Below are 20,635 nucleotides of genomic sequence, written 5' to 3'. Positions count from 1 at the left end.
TCGATTCCCCTCGGTCGCATTCTTTTGGCCTTTTCCAGAGTCATCTCTACATCTCTTTTTGCTTTTCTGATCAATTGACATTCATTTTCCTTTTTTCCTCGTTGTTTTTGGTCTATTATAATGGTAGAACTAGTCCTGTTGTAGAGCAGGAGTTGTGTTGTTGACCCGCTTCCACTCCAGGCAAGCACAATCTAGGCGCACAAACACCGACCCTCAAGCATAAGAGACCAAGAAATCACAGCATTGCCTAGTGAGAAATCGAGGTCGTCTTTTACAACATGTACTCCGGCGTCAAAAGCCTTAGGGGAATCCTTTTAAACATGTGCGCCGACGCGCAGAACGCGTCTTCAGCAGAGAGCAGACCATGAGCCTCTCCGGTGCACCTACCCTACATTTGACGTCGGTGGATCCTTTTTCCGTAGCGCCTTCCCGCCTTACCGCAAGGCTCCAGCTACTGCATCATCACCATAGGTCTCCACAGTCCATCTCTACAACACAAGCTCAACATAACAACCGCCATACTTCCGATCATCCATACTGTTCACATACCCTCTTCACTTTAATCGATTAATTATCACACACTCAGACCTCCAATCATGGCATCCACAGATCCCAAGACAACAGACGACAAGCCTGTCGAGCAGAAGCCAGAGCAGAAGCCCGCCGCCCTCGGCGAGGACGACGAGTTCGAGGACTTCCCTGTTGATGGTATGTCCACATCCATCGATACCACGTCCCCTGTAGACGACTAACGAGATACAGACTGGCCTGAGGACCAGACTGAGGCTGCCAAGGGTAGCGGCGAGACCAAGCACCTCTGGGAGGAGAGCTGGGATGACGATGACACAAGCGATGATTTCTCACAACAGCTCCGGTAAGTTCTTATGCTGTCTTTTTCTCGGATAGCAACTAACGAGTGTACAGGGAGGAGCTCAAGAAGGTCGAGGCCAAACGTCGATAGAGTCACAAAGACGACCACAAACGCGCGACGAGCCGGGTGATCCCCGTGTTTTCACAGACTACAACATGCGCCCCCATGCATTCAGTAATGAAAGACGGCATCAATAAATCTCGAGCGAGCAAGTAGAAAACAATGGTTTAGGAGTGCCGACGCAGCAAGGAAGAAAACAAAGCTGCAAGCAGTATCTTTGTATCCGGAAATGAAATACAAACAGTGTTGGACTTGACCTGTTTTATGACAAGGCCCAACCTGTACCAAGAACACAGTGGAGGAGACCAGCAGGAACCCCCAGATCAATCAAGCACGATCAATAATGACGACGTCGATGACACGGAAGCCCCAGCATCTGTTGAAAATGTGAATGTCTTCACTTCGGACCCTAGCCTCCGGGAAAAGCCCCGTTGCGATTGTACCTGCATTCAGGGACCCCCCACCCAGGGATGCTGGAATGAGGATTATTGCCAGTGCATCGACTGCTCCTGCCTTGCATGCAATTGCTGGCCAGATAACGCGCTTGATGTAGACGATTCTCCGGAGCAGGCGTCTGACACACTGCCGGTGTTGCCCGTCGGAGAAGGTACTTGGGCTACATTGAGACGAGCACGAGAAAACCCACAGCTTGCCCGGATTGCAGAGCAAGTGTATCAAGTGGCTAGAGCGCAAGAAGTGCCCCCTCGCAGACGTGAGCCCCTACTTTTGGGCGAGGATGAACTTCCTGTCCCAATTAAAGAGCAGCTGAGTCGAGTGACGAGAGCGCCAGACACCTCGCGCCGCCACAGACGTTATACGGATCTGGAGGATCGTGAACCCCGCGAGGAGTGGGATGATGTGTGTCTAATGAATTTGAGACGAGCCTTGTCGTCTGCAAAACACCATCACGATCTGCCTCACCCTGCGATAGATCCAGAACCTAACAACACTCCAGAGCCCAGCAACACCTCTTCAGACCGCATATTGGAAGCCCTGAAGAGCGTAGACAAATCTTTTCGTCTTCTCCAACCCGCTTTGGATCGGCGGGATCGATGGGCAGGTTCGGCCTACAGCTCGCGTCCTCAAATAAACGGACAGGCCCAACAACAGATCCAACCAGTATATCCTAGAGGCATATTGCACTTTTTGGAATCACAAAGATCACCTCAGTGTCGACGCTCGACGGGGAGTACACCACCGGATCGTCAGCCTTACACGCCTCGTCCAATTCCCGAGAGGCTGAGTAGAAGTCCGGTTCCACTCAGTGCGCAGCCGCTGGCAGAGGTCGAGCGGGCGGGGCTGAGCGATGCTCGTGAGGAAGATAGGCGCAATGCCGATGGTGAAGAGTCTGGTCCTGGCTCCAGCAAGAGGTTGTCTGATCATGCAAGTGAGCCTCGACCAGAGAAACGTCCAGGAACATCCAACTTTGATGAGAAGGAATGAGCGTATGGTATGATAAACGTATCGGGCATGAATTATGGAAGCAGAGCTTGAGAACAGTTATCGAGTAGTCTAGTCAATCAATAAAGCGCGCACAGCGAAGTCTTGAAACGCAGATAATGTTTTTATGGCGCTTTTACGCCTCTATTGGTATTTGGTATTTAATTACTTTGCTCTGCTTTGCTACAGACTAGCTCTTCCTGCCCGGCCTTTTTCCATTTTCATAGCCCCGTCATCAACAGGTTCATAAACGTCGTACTCCAACAGCATTGGATATTATTTACTTACTGGACAGAGCAGTAACACCGGGCAGCTCCTTGCCCTCGAGGAGCTCCAAGCTGGCACCACCGCCAGTGGAGACGTGGCTGAGCTTGTCCTCGACACCGTACTTCTTGGCGACGGTGGCGGTGTCACCACCTCCGATGATGACGATCTTGCCGTCCTTCTGGACAGCGTCGACGACGGCGTCGAGGGTGGCCTTTGTGCCGTTGGCGAACTTCTCGAACTCGAAGACACCGGCGGGACCGTTCCAGAGGATGGTCTTGGCCTCGGCGATAGCCTCCTTGTAGAGCTTGACAGACTCCTCACCGCAGTCAAGTCCCTGCCAACCGTCGGGGATACCGTCCTTGTCGGTGGCGTAGCCAGTGTTGGCGTCCTTGTCGAACTTGTCGGCGGTGATGTAGTCGACGGGGAGGACGAGCTTGACGCCCTTGGCCTTGGCCTTCTCAACGAGGCTGCCGACGGTCTTGGAACCGGCCTCGTCGAAGAGAGAGTTTCCGATGGAGACGTTCTCGAGGGTCTTCTTGAAGGTGAAGGCCATGCCACCGCAGACGATCAGGGTGTTGACCTTGTCAAGGAGGTTGTCGATGAGCTGGATCTTGTCGGAGACCTTGGCACCACCGAGGATGGCGAGGAAGGGGCGTTGAGGCTCCTCGAGGGCCTTGGCGAAGTACTCGAGCTCCTTCTTGACGAGGAAACCGGAGGCCTTCTGGGGGAGGTCGACACCGACCATGGAAGAGTGAGCACGGTGAGCAGTGCCGAAAGCGTCGTCTGTTATTGTTAGCATTGTAGTCATAATAGAGTGTATTGGGATACTGACTGATGTAGACGTCACCAAGAGCGGTCAAGCCCTTGCGGAAAGCCTCAACCTGAGCCTTGTCGGCCTTGGTCTTGTTACCCTCCTTGTCCTTGGAGGAACCCTCCTCCTCAATGTGGAATCGGAGGTTCTCGAGGAGAATGATGGAGCCATCCTCAGCCTTGCTGACGATCTCCTCGACCTCGGGACCGACACAGTCGGGGGCGAAGGTGACCTTCTTGCTCAGGAGCTTCTCGAGCTCGGCAACGACAGGCTTGAGAGAGTACTTCTCGTTGGGAGAGCCGTTGGGGCGGCCGAGGTGGGACATGAGGATGACGGACTTGGCGCCATTGTCGAGGGCGTACTTGATGGTGGGGAGGGCACCGACAATTCGCTGGTTGTTGGTGATGTTCTTGTCGGCGTCGAGAGGGACGTTGAAGTCGACCTGGAGGGGTTTTGTTAGCTGACTGTATAGCGGGGTATTGTTGAAGATTGCGATGTTGAGATTGATTGCTAGTAATTTCAACTGCTTTACGATGTGACCCAAGGCATTTCTAGAGTAACCGCCTCGATTGATGATCATAACATGTGGTGATGCGATGCAGTGCGGGGAGCTCAACCAAGCTCAACAATCATAACCGCGGGGTCATCAGCAACTTTTTCTGCTGTGTCTTGTACTTACTCGGATGAGGACCTTCTTGCCCTTGACGTCGACGTCAGTGATGGAGAGCTTGTTGGACAGCGACATGATTGCGATGAGTTTAGGATGAAGAGAAAAAGTTGATGAGGAGGGAGGAAGAAGAGAGTTTGAGGGGAATGTCTGGTAGTAAATACTATTAGTACGCGGACATGTACCTCTGTTGCTACCGCAGACACTCAGGTGGGGGTCAATTTCAACGCGATGACGCCGGCGGGGCTTTCGCGGCTGGACTCGAAGGTGGTGGGATGATGGAAACCCCTGGACAAGACGCTTTAGCCATGAATCTGGCGTGAGGTATCTTGTTATCAGTGTTTTTCTGTATCTGCCTATAATCCATTCCCATGACATGATCGGTGTCGGTGTCGTCTCGGTCAAGTCTTGACTGTCAAGCCCACTCTGCTCCCAAATCACTCACTCAACCCAACCTCTGCACGGACTTCAATGTCCTTGTACACGATATCTCAGTCTCTACACATCGCCGGGTTACGGGGATACCTCCCGGCTTCTGGCGATGCGGATGTATACTTGCCCGGAGAGACGCGGACTACTTTACGTTATACTACATCGCCGAGACATGTGCTGTTACGTACAATACGATACCTTGTTGGCTGCGACTGAAACAAAACGATGATCAATCGGGTATTCTCAAACCATGATATGACCCACCATTAAGAATGCCGTGTTGACGTTAAAGATTGGCATATAAATAACTGTCGTGAACGTGGTAGGCTGAGCATCCATGATATGAGGTATAAGCTAGCAAATGGAACATGGAAGAATCCCACGTTGAGAGCTGATCTGATCTGATAAATGAAACCCTTGACATGTATTTATTATGCTCTATCGCCACAAATTCCTCAGACCACTTACATCTCGGTCAATTATATCAGGACAGGCCACGCCATATTCCTTTACTTTGTTGGATCCCCTGGTATTGTTGTACTTAACCGCCGAAGTCAGTCCCGGACCGTCAGCCCTACCGAAGAAGCAAATGCTACCCTTCTTTCACGATGACAGCATATCATATACGGCAATCCCTGTCATGCGACTATCTCATTCATGACCTCGTAATTGACACTCCAGTTGGCGTCTCAAACTTCTTCAACTACACTCATCACTATGGCACCTGATCGTCAAATCGATACTCGTCAAATACGTAAAAATGGGCCAGCAATTGTATTGTTTCTACCCTAAACAACAAACTCCTTTTCTTTTTACCATCCCAAACAGATCATTTTACTTTATTTCTTACAATGGATTCGACATCTAAGCCTTCTGGAGATCGAAGTGGAAAGAGCGGATAATTGAGTCCGTGTCGTCAATAGCGAGAGGACGCACATCAGCCAGGTCCTTGATCTTGGCAGTACTATTATCTGGTCAGTATTTGACGTTAAAAGCTGAGGTTTGGTGCAACTTACACTTGCTTGATCTGCTCATCGGTCATGTTCAGTCCGAGCTGCTCAACACGACTCTTGATGGCGTTCCAGCCAGTCAATCTAGACGCGAAGTGAACATATCGGGACATGCCGAAATCAGCAGGGTCGATGATCTCGTATGTGCTAGGCTGGTTGAGGATGGCCTTGGCGTGGATACCGGCCTTGTGGGTGAAGGCACAGAAACCGGTGATGTAGTTGTTGAAGGGGACGTTGATCTCGACGGCCTCGGCGACGAGATCCTCAATCTCCTTGAGCTTGTGGAGCTTGTATCGAGAGGTGACGTAGTCGTGGCTGTTGACGATCATGCGGGCCAAGAGACCTCCGAGAGGGGTGATACCGTTACGCTCGCCGATTCCGAGAACTGAGGTGTCGATGTGGGTGGCGCCGGCCTCGAGGGCAGCGTGGGCGTTGGCGATAGCACAGCCAGTGTCGTTGTGGACTGGTATTGTTAGTTTTTGGTGTTTTGGGGTAGTAATTAGGGATTCTTACAATGGCACTCGATGTCGCAGCCGACAACACCACGGAGAGTGCGGACAAGGTCGTAGACCTGGCGAGGAGAAGCGCAGCCGACAGTGTCAGCGACACCAACACGGTGAACACCCTCCTTGTCAACAGCCTGGTAAAGGCTGAGAAGGTCGACAAGATCACTTCGGAAAGAGTCCTCGGAAGAGAATCGGACCTCCTTGCCTTGGCTCTTGATGTATCGGATAACCTCAATGGCAGACTCCTTGATGTAAGTCATGTCCTTTCCGTGAGAGTGCTCTCTCAAGAATTGAGAAGTGCCAATAACGACGTCGACACCGTCGACTCCTGTCTCAACGGCGACCTTGGCATCTTCCATCTAATTGAATGTTAGCTCAGGCTCGAGCTGGGTAGCATTGATTGGGGACTTACTGTGCATCGCACGTGAGTCAGGATCTTGGCCTTGAGGCCAAGCTTGCAGATCTCCTCGCAGTCCTTGCGGGACTGGGGAGAAGCGAGAGGGCTGGTGAGCTCAATGTACTCGACACCAAAGTCAGAGAGAGCCGTGGCACTATAAACTGTTAGGATTCGAAGTTCGGTGGCAAGGAATTAGGTTCGTCGTACATCTTGATCTTGGTCTCTGTTGGGCAATGTCAGTGAACAGCTCTTGTAGCTCGTATGGAGATGGGTATGGACATACCTGTGTCAAAGTAGGCATTGGCAAACTGTTCTCCCTCTCTCAAGGTAGACTCAATGATCTTGAAGTTGTTGGTGTTGGAGAGGAAGTCGCCGACCGACTGGTAAGGCAGCGAAGCATTGTGATGGGGCTTGTGAATGGTGGGAGCAGTCCCGTTCTCTGTGACCTCTACGTTTGACATGATGGGCGATGTGTTATATGATATGAATGAATAGCAATAAAAGAATCTGGGGTATAAGATGAAAGAAGAAGGTGATTCCGAAGAAGAGAGAGAATTGGAAAGTGGAAAAGTCAAAAGTTGGGGCCTTTTTGGGTTATTTACCTACAAGAAGGCTTCATTGGTGGGGGCGGGGGAGGAGGCCATGTACTGCCTGTGCTGTATGGTGTACTAATGGCTAAGCTCCGAATGGCGGAGGAGGAAAAAAAGTTTCCAAAGGAGTGACGCAGTTGGACCACGACACTATCTGTTGATACGTCAGTTCGAGGGCAAACTCTGCTAGCACGGTACAAAGACCCGGACCCTTGACCGGGATTATTCCGATCAGTAGAGAATTACTCACTGGGAATATCAGGTAGTTTGAATCATACTCTGCTGCAGTCATATTCTACTGCATTGTTTACAGGTAAGACAAACGGATGGTTGCTGCTGCAAGGTACTCTTTAAGGAACGGAAGCTACACCAGCAATACCTCAATTGGACAAAATCTTCACTTCTTGTGTGTCTGTCTTATGCTCCATTCCCACCTCCAAGCTATGACGAACTCAATTGCCCTTGAATGTCTGATCAACACTGCTGAATCCACTACCCTTTGCCCCCTTGAACACTTGAGTCAGACGCCGAATATCGGCACCACCGTCACTTACTCACAGGGGGTCCCTTGTTTTTTGCGGGGTTAGGCACTTCAAAGCGCAACTATGTATTCCGAACGCCCCGATTTGAACTTGAAGCTGTAGCTACAGCTTTTATTTTTTTGTATGACTGTCGTGTGCCTGATATTCTCCCCCGTACTCAATTGCAAACTCTGACTGTACGAGAAACAAAAAATGACCAAGCCTGGAAAAGCCTATTTCTGACGCCACAACGGCATTATTGATGAGCTATTGGCTTCGACGACGCACAAACGACGCTCAAGTGCATATGGCTGGACTGGGTCTTATGTGAGCTTTGACTTAGGCTTGCAAAGCTCCCGTTGTCCTTTGCCTGGGCAATGACGGCTCAATTGATCATGCATATACACAACTCAGCAATTGACGATTTAACGCAGATGTGAAAAGAGATCAATTCATGTGATTTTAAACATCTCCCCCGAAACGCCAAACGAGACGCAAGCTATAAATCTAAACAAGGCCCGTATCCCAAACCGACGAAACAACAACAAAATGGAAGATGCCATGCTAGGCAATTGCTGCGCGCAATACTCGCAAATCGCTGGGCTCTGAAGCCGCTGTGTCGAATCATGCAGTATAAAAACAAAGAAAAATCCTAACGCCGTTTCTATGTGACGGCTTCACTAGTCGTCGCAATGAAGTGTTTCGATACCATCGACCTGCAACTGGCTCGACGCCGACTTAACGACGTTCTGACGATGCGGTAAGTTTACTCCGAGGCGGAGTTGGTCAAGGAAAGGTATGCTGTCCAGGCAATACCGATTGTGGACACGAAAGGCTATAATAATGTTAGCGATAGGTCATAAACAGTCTTTTGCGAATTGACATACCAGCTGGAACTGAACAGGCATCAAACGGAAGTTGACAATCTGCACAGCAGGCCACACAAGGTAGTTGGCCTTGAGAGTAGGAATGTACATATCCCTAAGCTTGTTGGACACAGCACGTCGACCACCACCCTCAGCGATAGTCATGGTAGTGTAGAAAACAGCCAGACCGAAAGGCGCAAAGATAATCTGATCGAAAGCAACGCGCTTCATGGCGGGAGCGAAGGCGCTCGTCTTGGTAACAGGGAATACCTGCGACAGGAAACGGAACCACTTGAACTGCACGGGCGCCATGCAGAAACCGTAGGCCATGAAGCGAGTCAGACGCTCAAAGTCGAACGGGGGAGGAAGACCGGTGGAGTTGGGGATCAGGTCGCGATCGTAGAAGGGGTTCTTGCGGTCGAGTTCGTGGATCTCAATAGCGACGCCATCGTCCTTCTTGAGACCGCCGGGTTGGCGGACGGCTCGTTCGCGGATTGCAGTAATGGACTGGGCGACCGTGTCTGCGACGCCTCCGAGGATGGCGTTTGTGACCATCATGGTCATGACTGCGGGTGGTTGTTAGCTATAATCGACCGTCGATTTGGTGAAGGTGACGTACGTGGTCGCTCATCATAGTACGAGTTGAATCGCGCGGTAAGTCTTGCGATGAAAGCCATTTCGATTAAGAAGATGATGGTATGCAGCAGAGGCTATATCGAAAGGATATCGTCAGCGTCGGGCCAAACAGCGCAAAGAGGAAACGAAGCCGTGAAAAAGAATGGAAATAAAAGGGAACTACAATAGTATGTGTAGGACACACACAAATGGAAAAACAAAAGTCATCAACAAGAAAAAGAGATTTGGAGCGATGACGATAGAGCTGGATACGTAGTTGGGGAAAATACTGGGGAAGCTAAAGTGGCGACTGATCATAGAGTTGGCAGCAGCCCAGCCCAGCGCAGAGGGCCAGAGCGAGCAACAACGTCAGGTAAACGACAAAAAAACAGGGTGAAACTTACAATGCGACCGTAAATGTACTTTGAGTTGATGGAGCGGACGAACCGCCTCTGAGAGAGTTCCCACGTCATATTGACCGAATAAAAGACAATATCGCGATAAGAAAAGACGATGCGATGGATGGGAAAGGAAAAAGAGAACAGAAAGGTCAAAAGGTAGGTGGGTGAGCGCGCGTGTCAGGTTCGCTCGCTGCAGTGGTTCCGTTCTCCTTCTCAAGGGCGGGTTCTTCCCTATTATAATATGACGACAGTTTTTTTCCCTTTCGTTCCACCGCACAGTCTCGTGGGGCTGACAAGGACTTGGCGAATTCAGGAGATTGAACAGAGAACACTCTGGCGTCTAAAGGCGCGCAGACAATATTGGGCAGTTGACAAAAGATGAAGATGATGGAAAACAAAGAATATGCGTGAGAAAAAAGGGAAACAGGAATTGGAGAGGGGATCAAAATAAAGTCATGCGACACCCCCAACCACTTCAAGTTGGGCAGAAGAGGAGAGGAATTGGCAATGCATTGGCATTTCAGCTGCCTTACCTTGTGAAGGAAGAAGCGACAGTGCATCGTCGCTTATATTCAAACGGTGTCACATAAAGAGTAATCTGCACTATATTCTCCACGTTTCCCCTCCTCATTTTAACACTCTAATACTGTACGGTAACCTACACCAACGAATTGCATGACGATATCGTTCCTGAATCCCCAAAACTCTACAACCGTTGCACATGCGATTTCTCTACCGGCGATTTCTATTCCTGTATCTTCACTGTCTTTAAGCGCTGATACGCTACCCCTTGTCGTTTTACTGTGGATCTTGCTTTCCGGGGATCCCGGCCGGTTAAGAGCTTCACGGGGCGCAAGCCGGCTCCGAGGGTCCGTTAATCTGTGACAAGACTGTGGCCAACAACAAGACTCAAACATTCACAGTTGACGCTGCGCTGGATGTATGACTATCACGGTGTAATTTTAGACAGTATCACTGCCGCTGAAGAGATGTAACCGCTGGTGTCGTTATGTACGTTTCATCTTGAGGCAGTGCTACATACGGCGTTGGTTGACAAGGCGTATCGCCAGCCAGCTTACTCTTGGCCCTGAAGCTTACACTTCACCACTGCTGTAACACGACGACTAGCCTTTACGGCTCGACGTATCATCTTCAAGGGAGTGAATTGCAACTCGCTACTCCCAAGAAGGCCCGCATTGGTCTGGTCACGTGGTAATCCCATCTTGAATCACCATAGACTGGAACTCCTTTGAAACCAATGACCGCCAATTATTTGAGTGCCTGTCAATATTAACAGAACAATACCCTGTTATTCGATTTGGGGTTCATATTGTCGCGAGTGCCGGTCGTGCTAAACCAGTCGGGTCTGGTCGAGTCGCGTTTCCAGGGTCCAGCGCTGATGCCGTCTTAATCCCGCCCTTTGATCGCCCTAATTAATTGCCCTTTATCCCGCAAGACAGTCTTCTTCGTGTGGCCACTTCAGCTGGGTCAATTCTTCGAGACCAAGACTGACAAACTTATACGGCTTCATAGGATCTAAACGATGGGAAAAACATGACTCACACGGGTCGATAATGACAATAACATGACATTCCCAAAAATACATATTGACTAGCTCGCTACCTCTATCCCAATGTTGAGACAAAAGCAGATCCAGATGGGGCTGCCTTACGATCATATCTTTTAAAGTAACCGCCAACTGGAAGCTCAAACTGAACGTCCGGGTCCACTTTCATACGTCTTAGGCACCGGTATACCGCCTCCTCATCAATACCTACGTTTGCATGCTCCCCTGCCGTTTTGACCGTTTTGAGATTTACTTTGGCCCCTCCGTCTACCATTTGACGTATACATCTCAACACGTTATCCTTGTTCTTGTTCTCTTCTTGATATGCCACACAGAATCTGAGAGCTTCGGCCAGAATCTCCTCCCAGGGCGTCACCCGGGTCCCTGCAGCTTGACGGTTGGGCGTTGTAAACCTCATATTTGGCTTTGCCCCTTTCTCAAGTAAGTGCTTAAGAATTGAGGCGCCATTTGGATGCGAGAGACAAACGAGGGAAAGAAGGGAAATCTTCCGGTTACCTGACCATTTGTCAAACACTCGCCCAATCAGATTAGCCAAACTTTCCCGTGAAATGTTGAGGGTTGATGGCTGGACAATTATGAGACCACCCGGCCCGGCTCTAGCCTTCACATATTCAACCACCGACATCAAACTTGCCAGACACAACATCTTTTGACGGGAGTCTAGATCGCCACTGCGTTCAAGATCCGCTAGATTCTCAACCCATGGAACTTTTTGAGACATATGCATTACGTATGGCCTGGTGTCAGATACCGAGTGCCATATGCCCCGAGGTATGTCGCGGCAGACACCAGTGAGATGATCCAACAAGCGCACAACTTCGTTCCTTGACTGGTGAGATACATCGGCGGCATGCCCCAAGCAACGTATAAAACTTAAGAATCGAGGATCATTCGCGCCCGTGTTATTTGAATTGCTCACATCAGCCTGATTCATAAGACCTTTGGTCACTGTAGCATACGCTGCAGCGATTCTAAGATGGGCATCATACGGTGTTTTCAAATAACTTTGAAACTTCTGTTGAGTTTTTTCCCTTGAAATAAATTCGTATACGGTCTTGTGAAGATAGTCAACATGGGCCCCAAAATGCGGGTTAAAGGGACGAGATGAAGCGGCTGTAGCGTCGTGGATCTCGAGCAAGCCTTTGCATCGACTGTTAAGACGGCGGCGAATATCCTCTCTCCGGGCCAATGCTTCCTCGCGCAACACCACTAGGGAATCCTCTTTGATGGCTCGGTCCATGAAGTTCACTTCATCAGCATACCAGAACAACAGCGGCGAAGGAGGTGATTTGAATGCCGACATCAGCTGGAGTAGCTGCGCGGTATGCTCGTGGTATCTCGAATCGACACTCTCGAGTATCCTCGCATAAAGATCTTCTATTTCCTCTGGAAGCTGAGCGAGTCTCTCCTGTAGGTCTTCCGCACGGTCGCCTGCTTGTATCCCTGCTAGGAGGGAGGTCACAACAATGGTTACCCACAGGAATACTCCGCTTGACTTCTCCACGATAGTTTCACGGAGCTCAGTAGCAACACGATGTTGCCTTCGCTGCAGGCTTTTGAATTGAAGGTCTGCCTCAAACTTGGAAGAGACATAGCTGGAGATGTCCTGATGAGTCAAGTCCTGCATTCCAAGCATAGGACAGTCCCCAAAGGCACCCTCGAACTCAGTCCAAGGGCGACTAGAGACGCAGACTTTGATGGGCGAATTAACGCAGCCCTGTACAAGTGATATAAGAGCATGACAATCGCCCTCGAATTCGTCTAAGCCATCTATGAACATGGCAAGCTTTGCACGAGTACTGATTTGAACGACTGCTTTTTTGAACATGTTCTCCAGATCAATCCGGCTGAGGTTTCGTGGATCGATGTTGAATAGACATAGAGACTCCCACCGCAATGGGGCAACGATAGGAATAACTTCTGGGTGAGCACGAAGAAGTTGCACAAGCAGAGTCCTAAAAAGGCCCTCCTGTGAACGTTGGAGGTCTGATCCAACAGCCCAGAAATGAAAAGAGACAACTGTGAGCTCATTCTCAGTTCCAGCCCACTGTTTGAGATATGTCGCACATCTGCCTTGAGAGTCTGCTATGTTTTCTGGGCTCGAAGATGCTACGACTGATGTTTCATCGCCATCGTCGCTTTTAATGACAGGTTGAAGAAGATATCTCATCAGAGTGGACTTCCCTGAGCCTGGCTTTCCCGTGATCCAATAAAGTGGTTCATTGGACACCAGCCAGTCTCTGAAACCTGTTCTATCGTTTTCCTCGAATATCCAATGGAAGGTACCTTCATGGGCGTCTTTGATGGATAACTCCCTCTCTTGCATGGTATCGTAGCAGAGCCTGGAGATAAATAGCTGTACTAGCTTAGTCTTTCTTTCGTCCGATAGCTGTATGTGCGAAACATCAGAGAGACTCAAGACCTTTTCTTCTGGGCCGTATATGTTTGCAATCAGATTACTAATGAGCTCTGAATTGATCTCGTCGTGGAGTTGGAGGTCATCGGTCAAATGCTTGACTACGGTACCGCCATAACCCAATCTTGAGTTATCCAAGCCTGCCGCTTCCTCTCCTGAATCTTGCGGGCCAGACTTCCCATTGGATGATTTCGCATCGCGAAGCTCTCTCAATATCTGGTCTTGCTTTTCTGCGCTTTCTCTGATCGCTGATCTACCGCTGGCTATGAGCTATGTTCCTTGCGACTGCAATTTGTGACTATTATATAGCCTGCTTGATAACTCACCTGAGGTCAATAGTCATGTAGAAAGCCAGGTCTGATTGCACTCCTCTCAACTTCGCTTCGAGGGTCTTAAGTTCTTCTTCTTTCCAAAGTGTTGACCATGCTTTCCTCAAACTGTTACGTCCTCGGCGTATCTTGTCGAGTGTGTCGGTCATTTCCTTCGAAATCGTAACACTTTTCTGTACTAGCGAGTTGACCGCTGTATTCGACCCCGGACTGGTGCTCTGGAGGGTATTTTGGGCATGTCGAAAGCGTTCCGAGCTGTTTTGCAGCTCTTCGAGACCTGTAAGGAAAGCTTGCTCGGATTGACTGACCTGCCAGGCGGTAACAACAAAGCGAATACCGAAGTCGATGATCTGTAGAATACTAGCTGCGACACCAACAGCAGCGAATTCGGCCATGATAAAGCAATCTGATACTACGAGTAGAGAGAATGGATCTGACTGGTTTCATTGAGGGTGTGCGACACATCTTGTACCGTGCGGCAGGCTCCCAGCGGTGGTTACAGGACCAGGCTATGGAGGCATAGCCGCCCTAACTATTCGTCGGGCGGCGTATGTGACATGCATATCTGCAAGGCGCATGCCAGGATTGATGCATGTTCATGATGATCCTGATGTTGGTGATGATTCTAAAGACCATGCATGATTGGAGCCCAGGGGTGTTTGACTTGCAGGCGGTGTGTTGTCTGTTAGGTACGCCCGACTTGAGGCTTGAAATATTTTCTGCCTTGCTGCCCTCCCGTCCAGTTCGTCCAAAAAGGGCAGAGGTACCAACAAGGCAAGTGCTAACGACGAGTAAACGAGAGTGCACCAAGTGATGGGTAGAGCGCGAGTCTATACCAAAGGTTTTGTGCGAAGAAGTAAAGACTGAATTATCGTCTGAAACATTAGAAAAAATAACATTACACAAGGGTATACTCCTTCCAGGCCATCCAAGCCAGACCATTTCTATATCACAAACCAACCGACCGACCGACCATCCCAACCAAAGCCAACCCAGATATTATTCGCGAAAATCAGAAATCCTACTCCAGATCTTCATCGTGCTCCCACTTCTTGGTCCCCAGCCGACGGATCTTCTTGGGACTACCACTACCACTGATAGGTACAGCCTTTGCCTTTTCACCGCCAACACGCATGCGCTCCAGTTTGCGACCTAGGTTCGTAACGCTGTCGCCTTCTCTTGGTTGCTTCGTGGCAGGGCCGACGAAATCTTCACGCTCTCCGAGGGGTTTGCGCTTTGTTGGGCTGCGGGAGGCGAGTTCGCGCTTGAGGATACCGTTCTCGCGACGGAGTCTTTCGACTTCGTCTTCGAGATCTTCGATGAGGACATTCTCTTTATCGCCGTCATCGTCAGTAGCCAAGCCACGTTCGAGGATTTCCACCTTGCGGTCCCAGTGCTCTTCGGTGCGTTCGTGCTCAATAGACATCGAGTTCTTCCAGCGGGCCATCTCAAGAGCGAGACGGTCCTCGAACTCGATGGCGCATTGTTCACGAATGGCTGCTTCGAGATCAAGCATGCGGTCCTCCATGCGATCTTCCATGGATTGAAGATGAGCTTCAGCGACATATCGTGCTTCGGTCTCTTGGTCCACGATCTCGCGTAGTTGATCAGCTTGCTCGCGCAACTTATCGGCCTCCTCACTAAGTCTGGCGATCTCAAGGGCGGCAACCTCCATGGTAGCACGGTCATCAGCGCTCATCTGGGGGGTGTAGTTCCTATACGACACATGGTGTGATGGCACTACTGGGCGCAAATGGTTATGGTGGAGGGTTGGGCTGATTGAACGGTTGGGACCCGGTGTAGTGGGCGAGAGAATAGTGCTTGTGATAGAAGGGACACGAGGCACGGCGACCTCACGAGCGAGAGCACTATATCGAAGGATCTGTGATGTAGCGTTGAAGTCTCCTCGAGGATCGGCCGTAAAGATCATTACACCTCTTTGGGGGTTGCGGCGAGGAGACTGTGATTGTGTAGAAGAGGATGAAGGGAAAGAGTTGGAGAACAGCAGCTCAGTGAGTTTGCATTGTCTGAAGGGGACGGTGTTGGGCTATCACTTGTTAGTTGTTGTCAGAGATGGTTCCATACACTACTCACCTTGTTCGAGCTTGCAGCGTCACTTTGCGCTTGGAGGCACTGGCCCAGATACATTAGACTTTCGTTAATCTTGCCGGCCTCTGCTAGCGTGGCGCCGGCAGTCTTGGCTTCCCGCGCTCGTTCACTACCCGCCAGATCAACGATCGTGAACTTGCTTCCTCCCCAAGGTCCGGGATTTCTGCTTCGTGCTCGCTTCTTCACTTCGAATACGAAGAAACCATGGCTTCGACTCGACACACTGTTGCTACCGGTACCAGTAACGCGGCGCTCCTGCAAGCCGGTCTCAACGACTGACAAGGCTTCGGTATAGTTTGAGCAGATGACCTTCCGTAGGCCTGCAACAACCTTTCGGTCCTGTGATAATTCTGTCGACTTGAACAATAGCGCTCGGCGTCGGGGCTCCTTTGTGTTTCCGGATTTGACAGCTGGTGTCAGGAGATCGTAAATTCGGTCGTTGTGAACTTCGTACATGGAGATGACAATAGCATACTCTGCTGACGGGTCGCATTGAACATCGGTGTTGCTAACATCGGGCTGCTCGGGGAAAGCTGAAGGACGTGTTGCGACGATTCGAGGCGGCGGCGGGGACATCATACTGCGGTCGCCCTTTACACTTTGTTTAGCAATATTCTTCACATACGTGGCAGAGCGGAGGGACATGAAGTGTCGTGTGACCCGCTTGGGCGTCGGAGAACAGTTCATTGCACTGGCAGATGCAGCGATGGATCCAAGGGGTGGTTTATCATCGTGTTCAGCAGGACGTTTCTATCGCTCACTGGAACGCGCTGAATCCTCCCCCTGGGTAACAAGTCGTACACTTTTCGGACTTGCTGTGTAGTCCACAGACGACGCGTTGGCGAGACGGGAAGCTTGACGGGTTGTAGGAATGTTGAGACAGGAAAGGGCTGAGGTCGGGGGTCGTACTCCTGGTGTGGCAGCTCGAGAAGGCGCTCTCGATGCTACTGAATCGCGGAACGAGGGACTCAGGAAATGCGACGCGATGGTCAAGGACGAATCTGCACCATCACACTCCTGAAGGGAGTCTTGGGCGTTGAACAAGTCGTTGCCGTCTATCATATTTTCGCCGATCGATCGAAAGAGGACGTCCATTGCGAGCTGGGTCATTCCCCGTTGGGATTTGCTGCCGAGGATGGTGTGCGTCTACATCATTAGTATGGTCTTGCTGTTGTTGACGCGAAGCTTACCTTGCCCGAACCTGTCACTCCCAGTGTAGCAACGACAGCATCGGTTCCCTCACCACCATTAGGAGCGAGGACGCCCTCAACAAAGGGGACGATCTCTGTGCCGTGAAACACATCGAGCTGGTTGGTTTCTTCTTCAAACACACGGGTAAACGCGAACTTCTCGATAGCTCTTCGTCGGTCGGTAGGGGGGTTCAAGACGACGTGTTTGGGTTTCGAATCGTCCTCTGGAGTTTCGACGTCGAGAATACGCTCGCCATCACCGTGTCGCAAGGGAGGCGGTCGTAGTCGTAGGTAAACCTCGAACAGGTTGTGCGATGCCTTCCGTGAAGAGTCCATGTCGCTATGATCGCTATGATGATTCTCGCTAGGATGCAGGAACAAATGCAAAACAGAACACAACGTGGAGAAGACGAGACGAGAACTGTTTAGCCTGGTGGATTCATGGATAGTTGACGTTACAATCCTAGCGGGATCGTGTTTACTCTATTTCGTTGGTCCGGTTCGGCTGGCAGGACAACGGTAACAATTCCAGATTCGATAAGATAAGATTAGATACGAGTAAGCGCCTTCCGCGCGGATGTCAGCACAGACCAACAACAACAAACGTTTGCGTCCCCTCAGAAAAAGTCCAAGAATGTGGAGATAATTCTTCCTCAGGCCTTCAATCTTCGCCATTGACGCCTCAGGGACCAGGATTCAAGCCATTGATTGAATGGTGTCACTCGAAGTGGTACATCGTATGGTTTGGCATAAACATTCATCTGCAATTCGCCTTGACGAAGCATGTCGGTGAATCTCTGTTGAGTTGTCGGGGGCTTCCAGATAGAGAAACAATTTTCTGCTACACAATTGAAACTGTAGTAAGCCGGGATCCGTCAATTCACATGCAAGAAAGGACGCCAAATGTTTTGAAGCTTCGTGGCAGCTAGGATGCGTGGCAGCAAAGAGTCATCAGTATCAGCATTTAGCATCAGTGCGGTAGCCCAGGGTAGGCAAGGGGGTGTGAGAGTGTGACAGCGGGATGAACCAGCCAATCAACATTTCTCTAGAGCTGCTGATTTCCGGGGGAGGTGATACTGATTTGACTCATCCAAGAGTCATATTCACCATTTTTATGTCTTCATTCTGCAGAAGCTTCACCTTTAATTTCGAGGACAGCAGCTGTGCCGCTTTGCTTCTCGGGACTCCTATGTCCCTTGTCCTAAAGCGTAATACCGAGGTTGCCAATTGTTAAATCCGTCGGGTAGCTCGACTCGCGAAGTCAGAAAAAAAAAGTCTGAGGATGATCTCCGAGAGGGGCACCCGTTTACTGGGCAATAAAAGTCTTGCGCTACGAGGACATCCTGACTCTAAAAATTGGTCTGGCGCTAAAAGCTACTGATGACGGCAGTGCTTTTTCTTCTGACGAGGGGAGGGGAATGAGGGGCTCTCGTGATGATCTGGACTCAATTCACGGTGCATTGACATAGAGAAAGATTTCGTATAGAGGGGGATTGACAGAAGGTAGAGACAGTTATTGTTTCGTGTTGGTTAAGCCATGTTAAACCGCTGAGTCTAAGAGCAATACAGCCGAGGAAACAGAAACGAAATAACGTGAAACGATAACATCAAATCTCGGCGACTTCATAAACTACTAGACCACCTACGTAATAACGGTCAAGATGTTTTGGATCCAGGCACGAGGACGGCGCGTAATGTCATTCATTAGCTTGCCTCACCAGAAATTTTCTCTTCCAATTGATGGATATCTCGTTGCGTCGAGACTCTCACCTATTGCGGGTTCTTGAGTAATTAGTCTTCGTCAACTCCGGTTGTCGCTTAAAAAAAAGCCCGACCAAGAGCGAGAAAAAAATGTTCGTTAAAAACAACTCCAGCAACAAAGAGGATATACCCCACCAGGTGTCCGTGGCAACATGGGGACAAAAGAAGCTTGGAAGAAAAAGAGATTTCTCTTATTCTTTTTCGGCCTTTCTTACTCGTCTATTCGATGGTCACCTGGTACCAGCGAGAAGACTGACGATGCTTCTCTGGATCTCGTCCCATAAGTAGATGCAGGCCGAAGAGCTCCTCTTTTTTCTTTTTTTCTGGGTCTTTTGCTGCAAGTTCTTGTCTGGACTTTTTTGGCACTTGACATTGGGCCACTGACATAACCGCCTCAGTTTAGCTCAGAGTAACCCCCCTGTTTGATGGTGGATCTTGTAGACTGCGGAGCTTCAAGATTTGAGAAATGCTTGGCCTCTGTTGGACTGAAGCAAAAACGAGGGGTCTTGATTTCTTGCTTGGCTATCCCGGCTCCAGCGTCTGTTCTGCCGTACCTGGACAAGGATGGGTCTCGATTGCGCGGCAAACCGAGGACCTCTTCTCCTCTCGTACGAGATGGGCCACTGCAGTATCCGTAAAGATTGGGTTTCTGGAGAAAGGCATCTTCAAAGTTTTCGGTCCTGACTCTATCTGCCCGAAGAAAAATATGCAATTTTAGCCACGTTGTGAAGCCACCTCCCGCTTGACTAGGTGACTGACACATTCAGCTGGAGCTGGAACGTGTCGTCTACGTATGTCCAACGTCTACCGAGTACTGCAATGCTCCGCTATCCAATATTATTTCTTGCATTTCCTTTAGTCGTACATTAGAGTGATAGCCCATGCTCAGTGTCGTGCTTTCGCTCCGGGGTTTAACTGGTCCCTTGATAATTATCCATTTGTTCGCCTCACGGACCAGGGAGCATGGGGTATCTGTTTGTGATGGAGAGTCTTCAATTGGGCTCAAACCCCGAGCCCTTGTGAGACCTGTCCTCGTCGTCCAGCGCTTGACTCTAAAATACCGGTTTGATGGCAGATAGATTCGCTCAATTGCAGACGATTCCGCATATCGCAGCATATGTAGCATGCCTGAATACCAACAGAATAGTCTCCCTGCATCGTGTCTCAGTCGATACATAAACGTTTTCTCTGTATACTTGTTCATGGTTGGGCTTCTACCTGTTGGCTTCAAGTAGCGGTGACGGTTAATGGCCAGCCTAAAGTGGACTAGCGCATCTTGTACCTTTTCCCTCCTCCCGCACTCACACCTTAGCACCTCCCGGTCACTCCCCCCCGGCACTGTCCACAGCCCACTGGGGCCTGCCTCGAGACACCTTACCCAATCAAGATGCACCCCACTTAGAGTGCGGAAAAAGTTTGGACTGGATATTTCTCTCCTCCTCTCCCCTCGCCTGCTTTTCTTCTTATCATCACCAACCCAAACCAAAACCTCAGACAACGAAGTCGCCATTTTACAGTATCACTCAGAAAATACCCTACCAAGAACTAAAGTCGAGTAACCATGCCTTCGGCCGTCGCTGAGCTGTAAACGCCCACTGCGGGCCGTGGCTGTCTTCCCTGTCGCGGCCTGCAGTCCAGCAGTTCTTCGAGTTAACCAGTCAATCTTCCCTCGACATAGTTCTTTACAGGCTTTCCCGCTCTAGGAGCTGATAGCTTCACCGAGAGTCTGTCTCTGAAACAAACAATTCTGCGATTTGCCCGATTGTGAAGGGCTCTTGATACCACTAT

General features: G+C 50.1%; 6 protein-coding genes across 6 annotated transcripts; 1 reads left to right on the top strand and 5 right to left on the bottom strand.

Moving 5' to 3' along the window:
• Window positions 1-596: 596 nt before the first annotated feature.
• Window positions 597-2,374, top strand: FIESC28_01767 (uncharacterized protein; the record flags this gene model as incomplete). The annotated part of the gene is made up of 3 exons (XM_031155917.1): window positions 597-708; window positions 763-874; window positions 1,204-2,374. The coding sequence occupies 3 exons, from the start codon at window positions 597-599 to the stop codon at window positions 2,372-2,374; spliced, it is 1,395 nt and encodes a 464-aa protein (XP_031020120.1).
• A 277-nt stretch (window positions 2,375-2,651) lies between these two features.
• FIESC28_01766 (uncharacterized protein) lies at window positions 2,652-4,194 on the bottom strand (the record flags this gene model as incomplete). The annotated part of the gene is made up of 3 exons (XM_031155916.1): window positions 2,652-3,421; window positions 3,471-3,891; window positions 4,129-4,194. The coding sequence occupies 3 exons, from the start codon at window positions 4,192-4,194 to the stop codon at window positions 2,652-2,654; spliced, it is 1,257 nt and encodes a 418-aa protein (XP_031020119.1).
• Window positions 4,195-5,412: 1,218 nt separating this feature from the next.
• On the bottom strand, window positions 5,413-6,922 carry FIESC28_01765 (uncharacterized protein; the record flags this gene model as incomplete). Its single annotated transcript, XM_031155915.1, has 6 exons — window positions 5,413-5,512; window positions 5,565-6,021; window positions 6,072-6,423; window positions 6,477-6,615; window positions 6,669-6,684; window positions 6,745-6,922. 6 exons carry the CDS (start codon window positions 6,920-6,922, stop codon window positions 5,413-5,415), a joined length of 1,242 nt encoding a protein of 413 aa, XP_031020118.1.
• A 1,416-nt stretch (window positions 6,923-8,338) lies between these two features.
• Window positions 8,339-9,115, bottom strand: FIESC28_01764 (uncharacterized protein; the record flags this gene model as incomplete). The annotated part of the gene is made up of 3 exons (XM_031155914.1): window positions 8,339-8,407; window positions 8,460-9,004; window positions 9,058-9,115. 3 exons carry the CDS (start codon window positions 9,113-9,115, stop codon window positions 8,339-8,341), a joined length of 672 nt encoding a protein of 223 aa, XP_031020117.1.
• A 2,538-nt stretch (window positions 9,116-11,653) lies between these two features.
• FIESC28_01763 (uncharacterized protein) lies at window positions 11,654-14,182 on the bottom strand (the record flags this gene model as incomplete). The annotated part of the gene is made up of 3 exons (XM_031155913.1): window positions 11,654-11,713; window positions 11,962-13,717; window positions 13,785-14,182. 3 exons carry the CDS (start codon window positions 14,180-14,182, stop codon window positions 11,654-11,656), a joined length of 2,214 nt encoding a protein of 737 aa, XP_031020116.1.
• A 626-nt stretch (window positions 14,183-14,808) lies between these two features.
• On the bottom strand, window positions 14,809-17,422 carry FIESC28_01762 (uncharacterized protein; the record flags this gene model as incomplete). Its single annotated transcript, XM_031155912.1, has 4 exons — window positions 14,809-15,834; window positions 15,882-16,646; window positions 16,698-17,042; window positions 17,087-17,422. 4 exons carry the CDS (start codon window positions 17,420-17,422, stop codon window positions 14,809-14,811), a joined length of 2,472 nt encoding a protein of 823 aa, XP_031020115.1.
• Between the last annotated feature and the right edge of the window lie 3,213 nt (window positions 17,423-20,635).

This window comes from Fusarium coffeatum, assembly GCF_003316985.1.
Source record: "Fusarium coffeatum strain FIESC_28 chromosome Unknown BRIP53273_contig_40, whole genome shotgun sequence".
Classification (NCBI taxonomy): Eukaryota; Fungi; Ascomycota; class Sordariomycetes; order Hypocreales; family Nectriaceae; genus Fusarium; species Fusarium coffeatum.
This window is presented reverse-complemented; position numbering and strand designations above follow the sequence as displayed.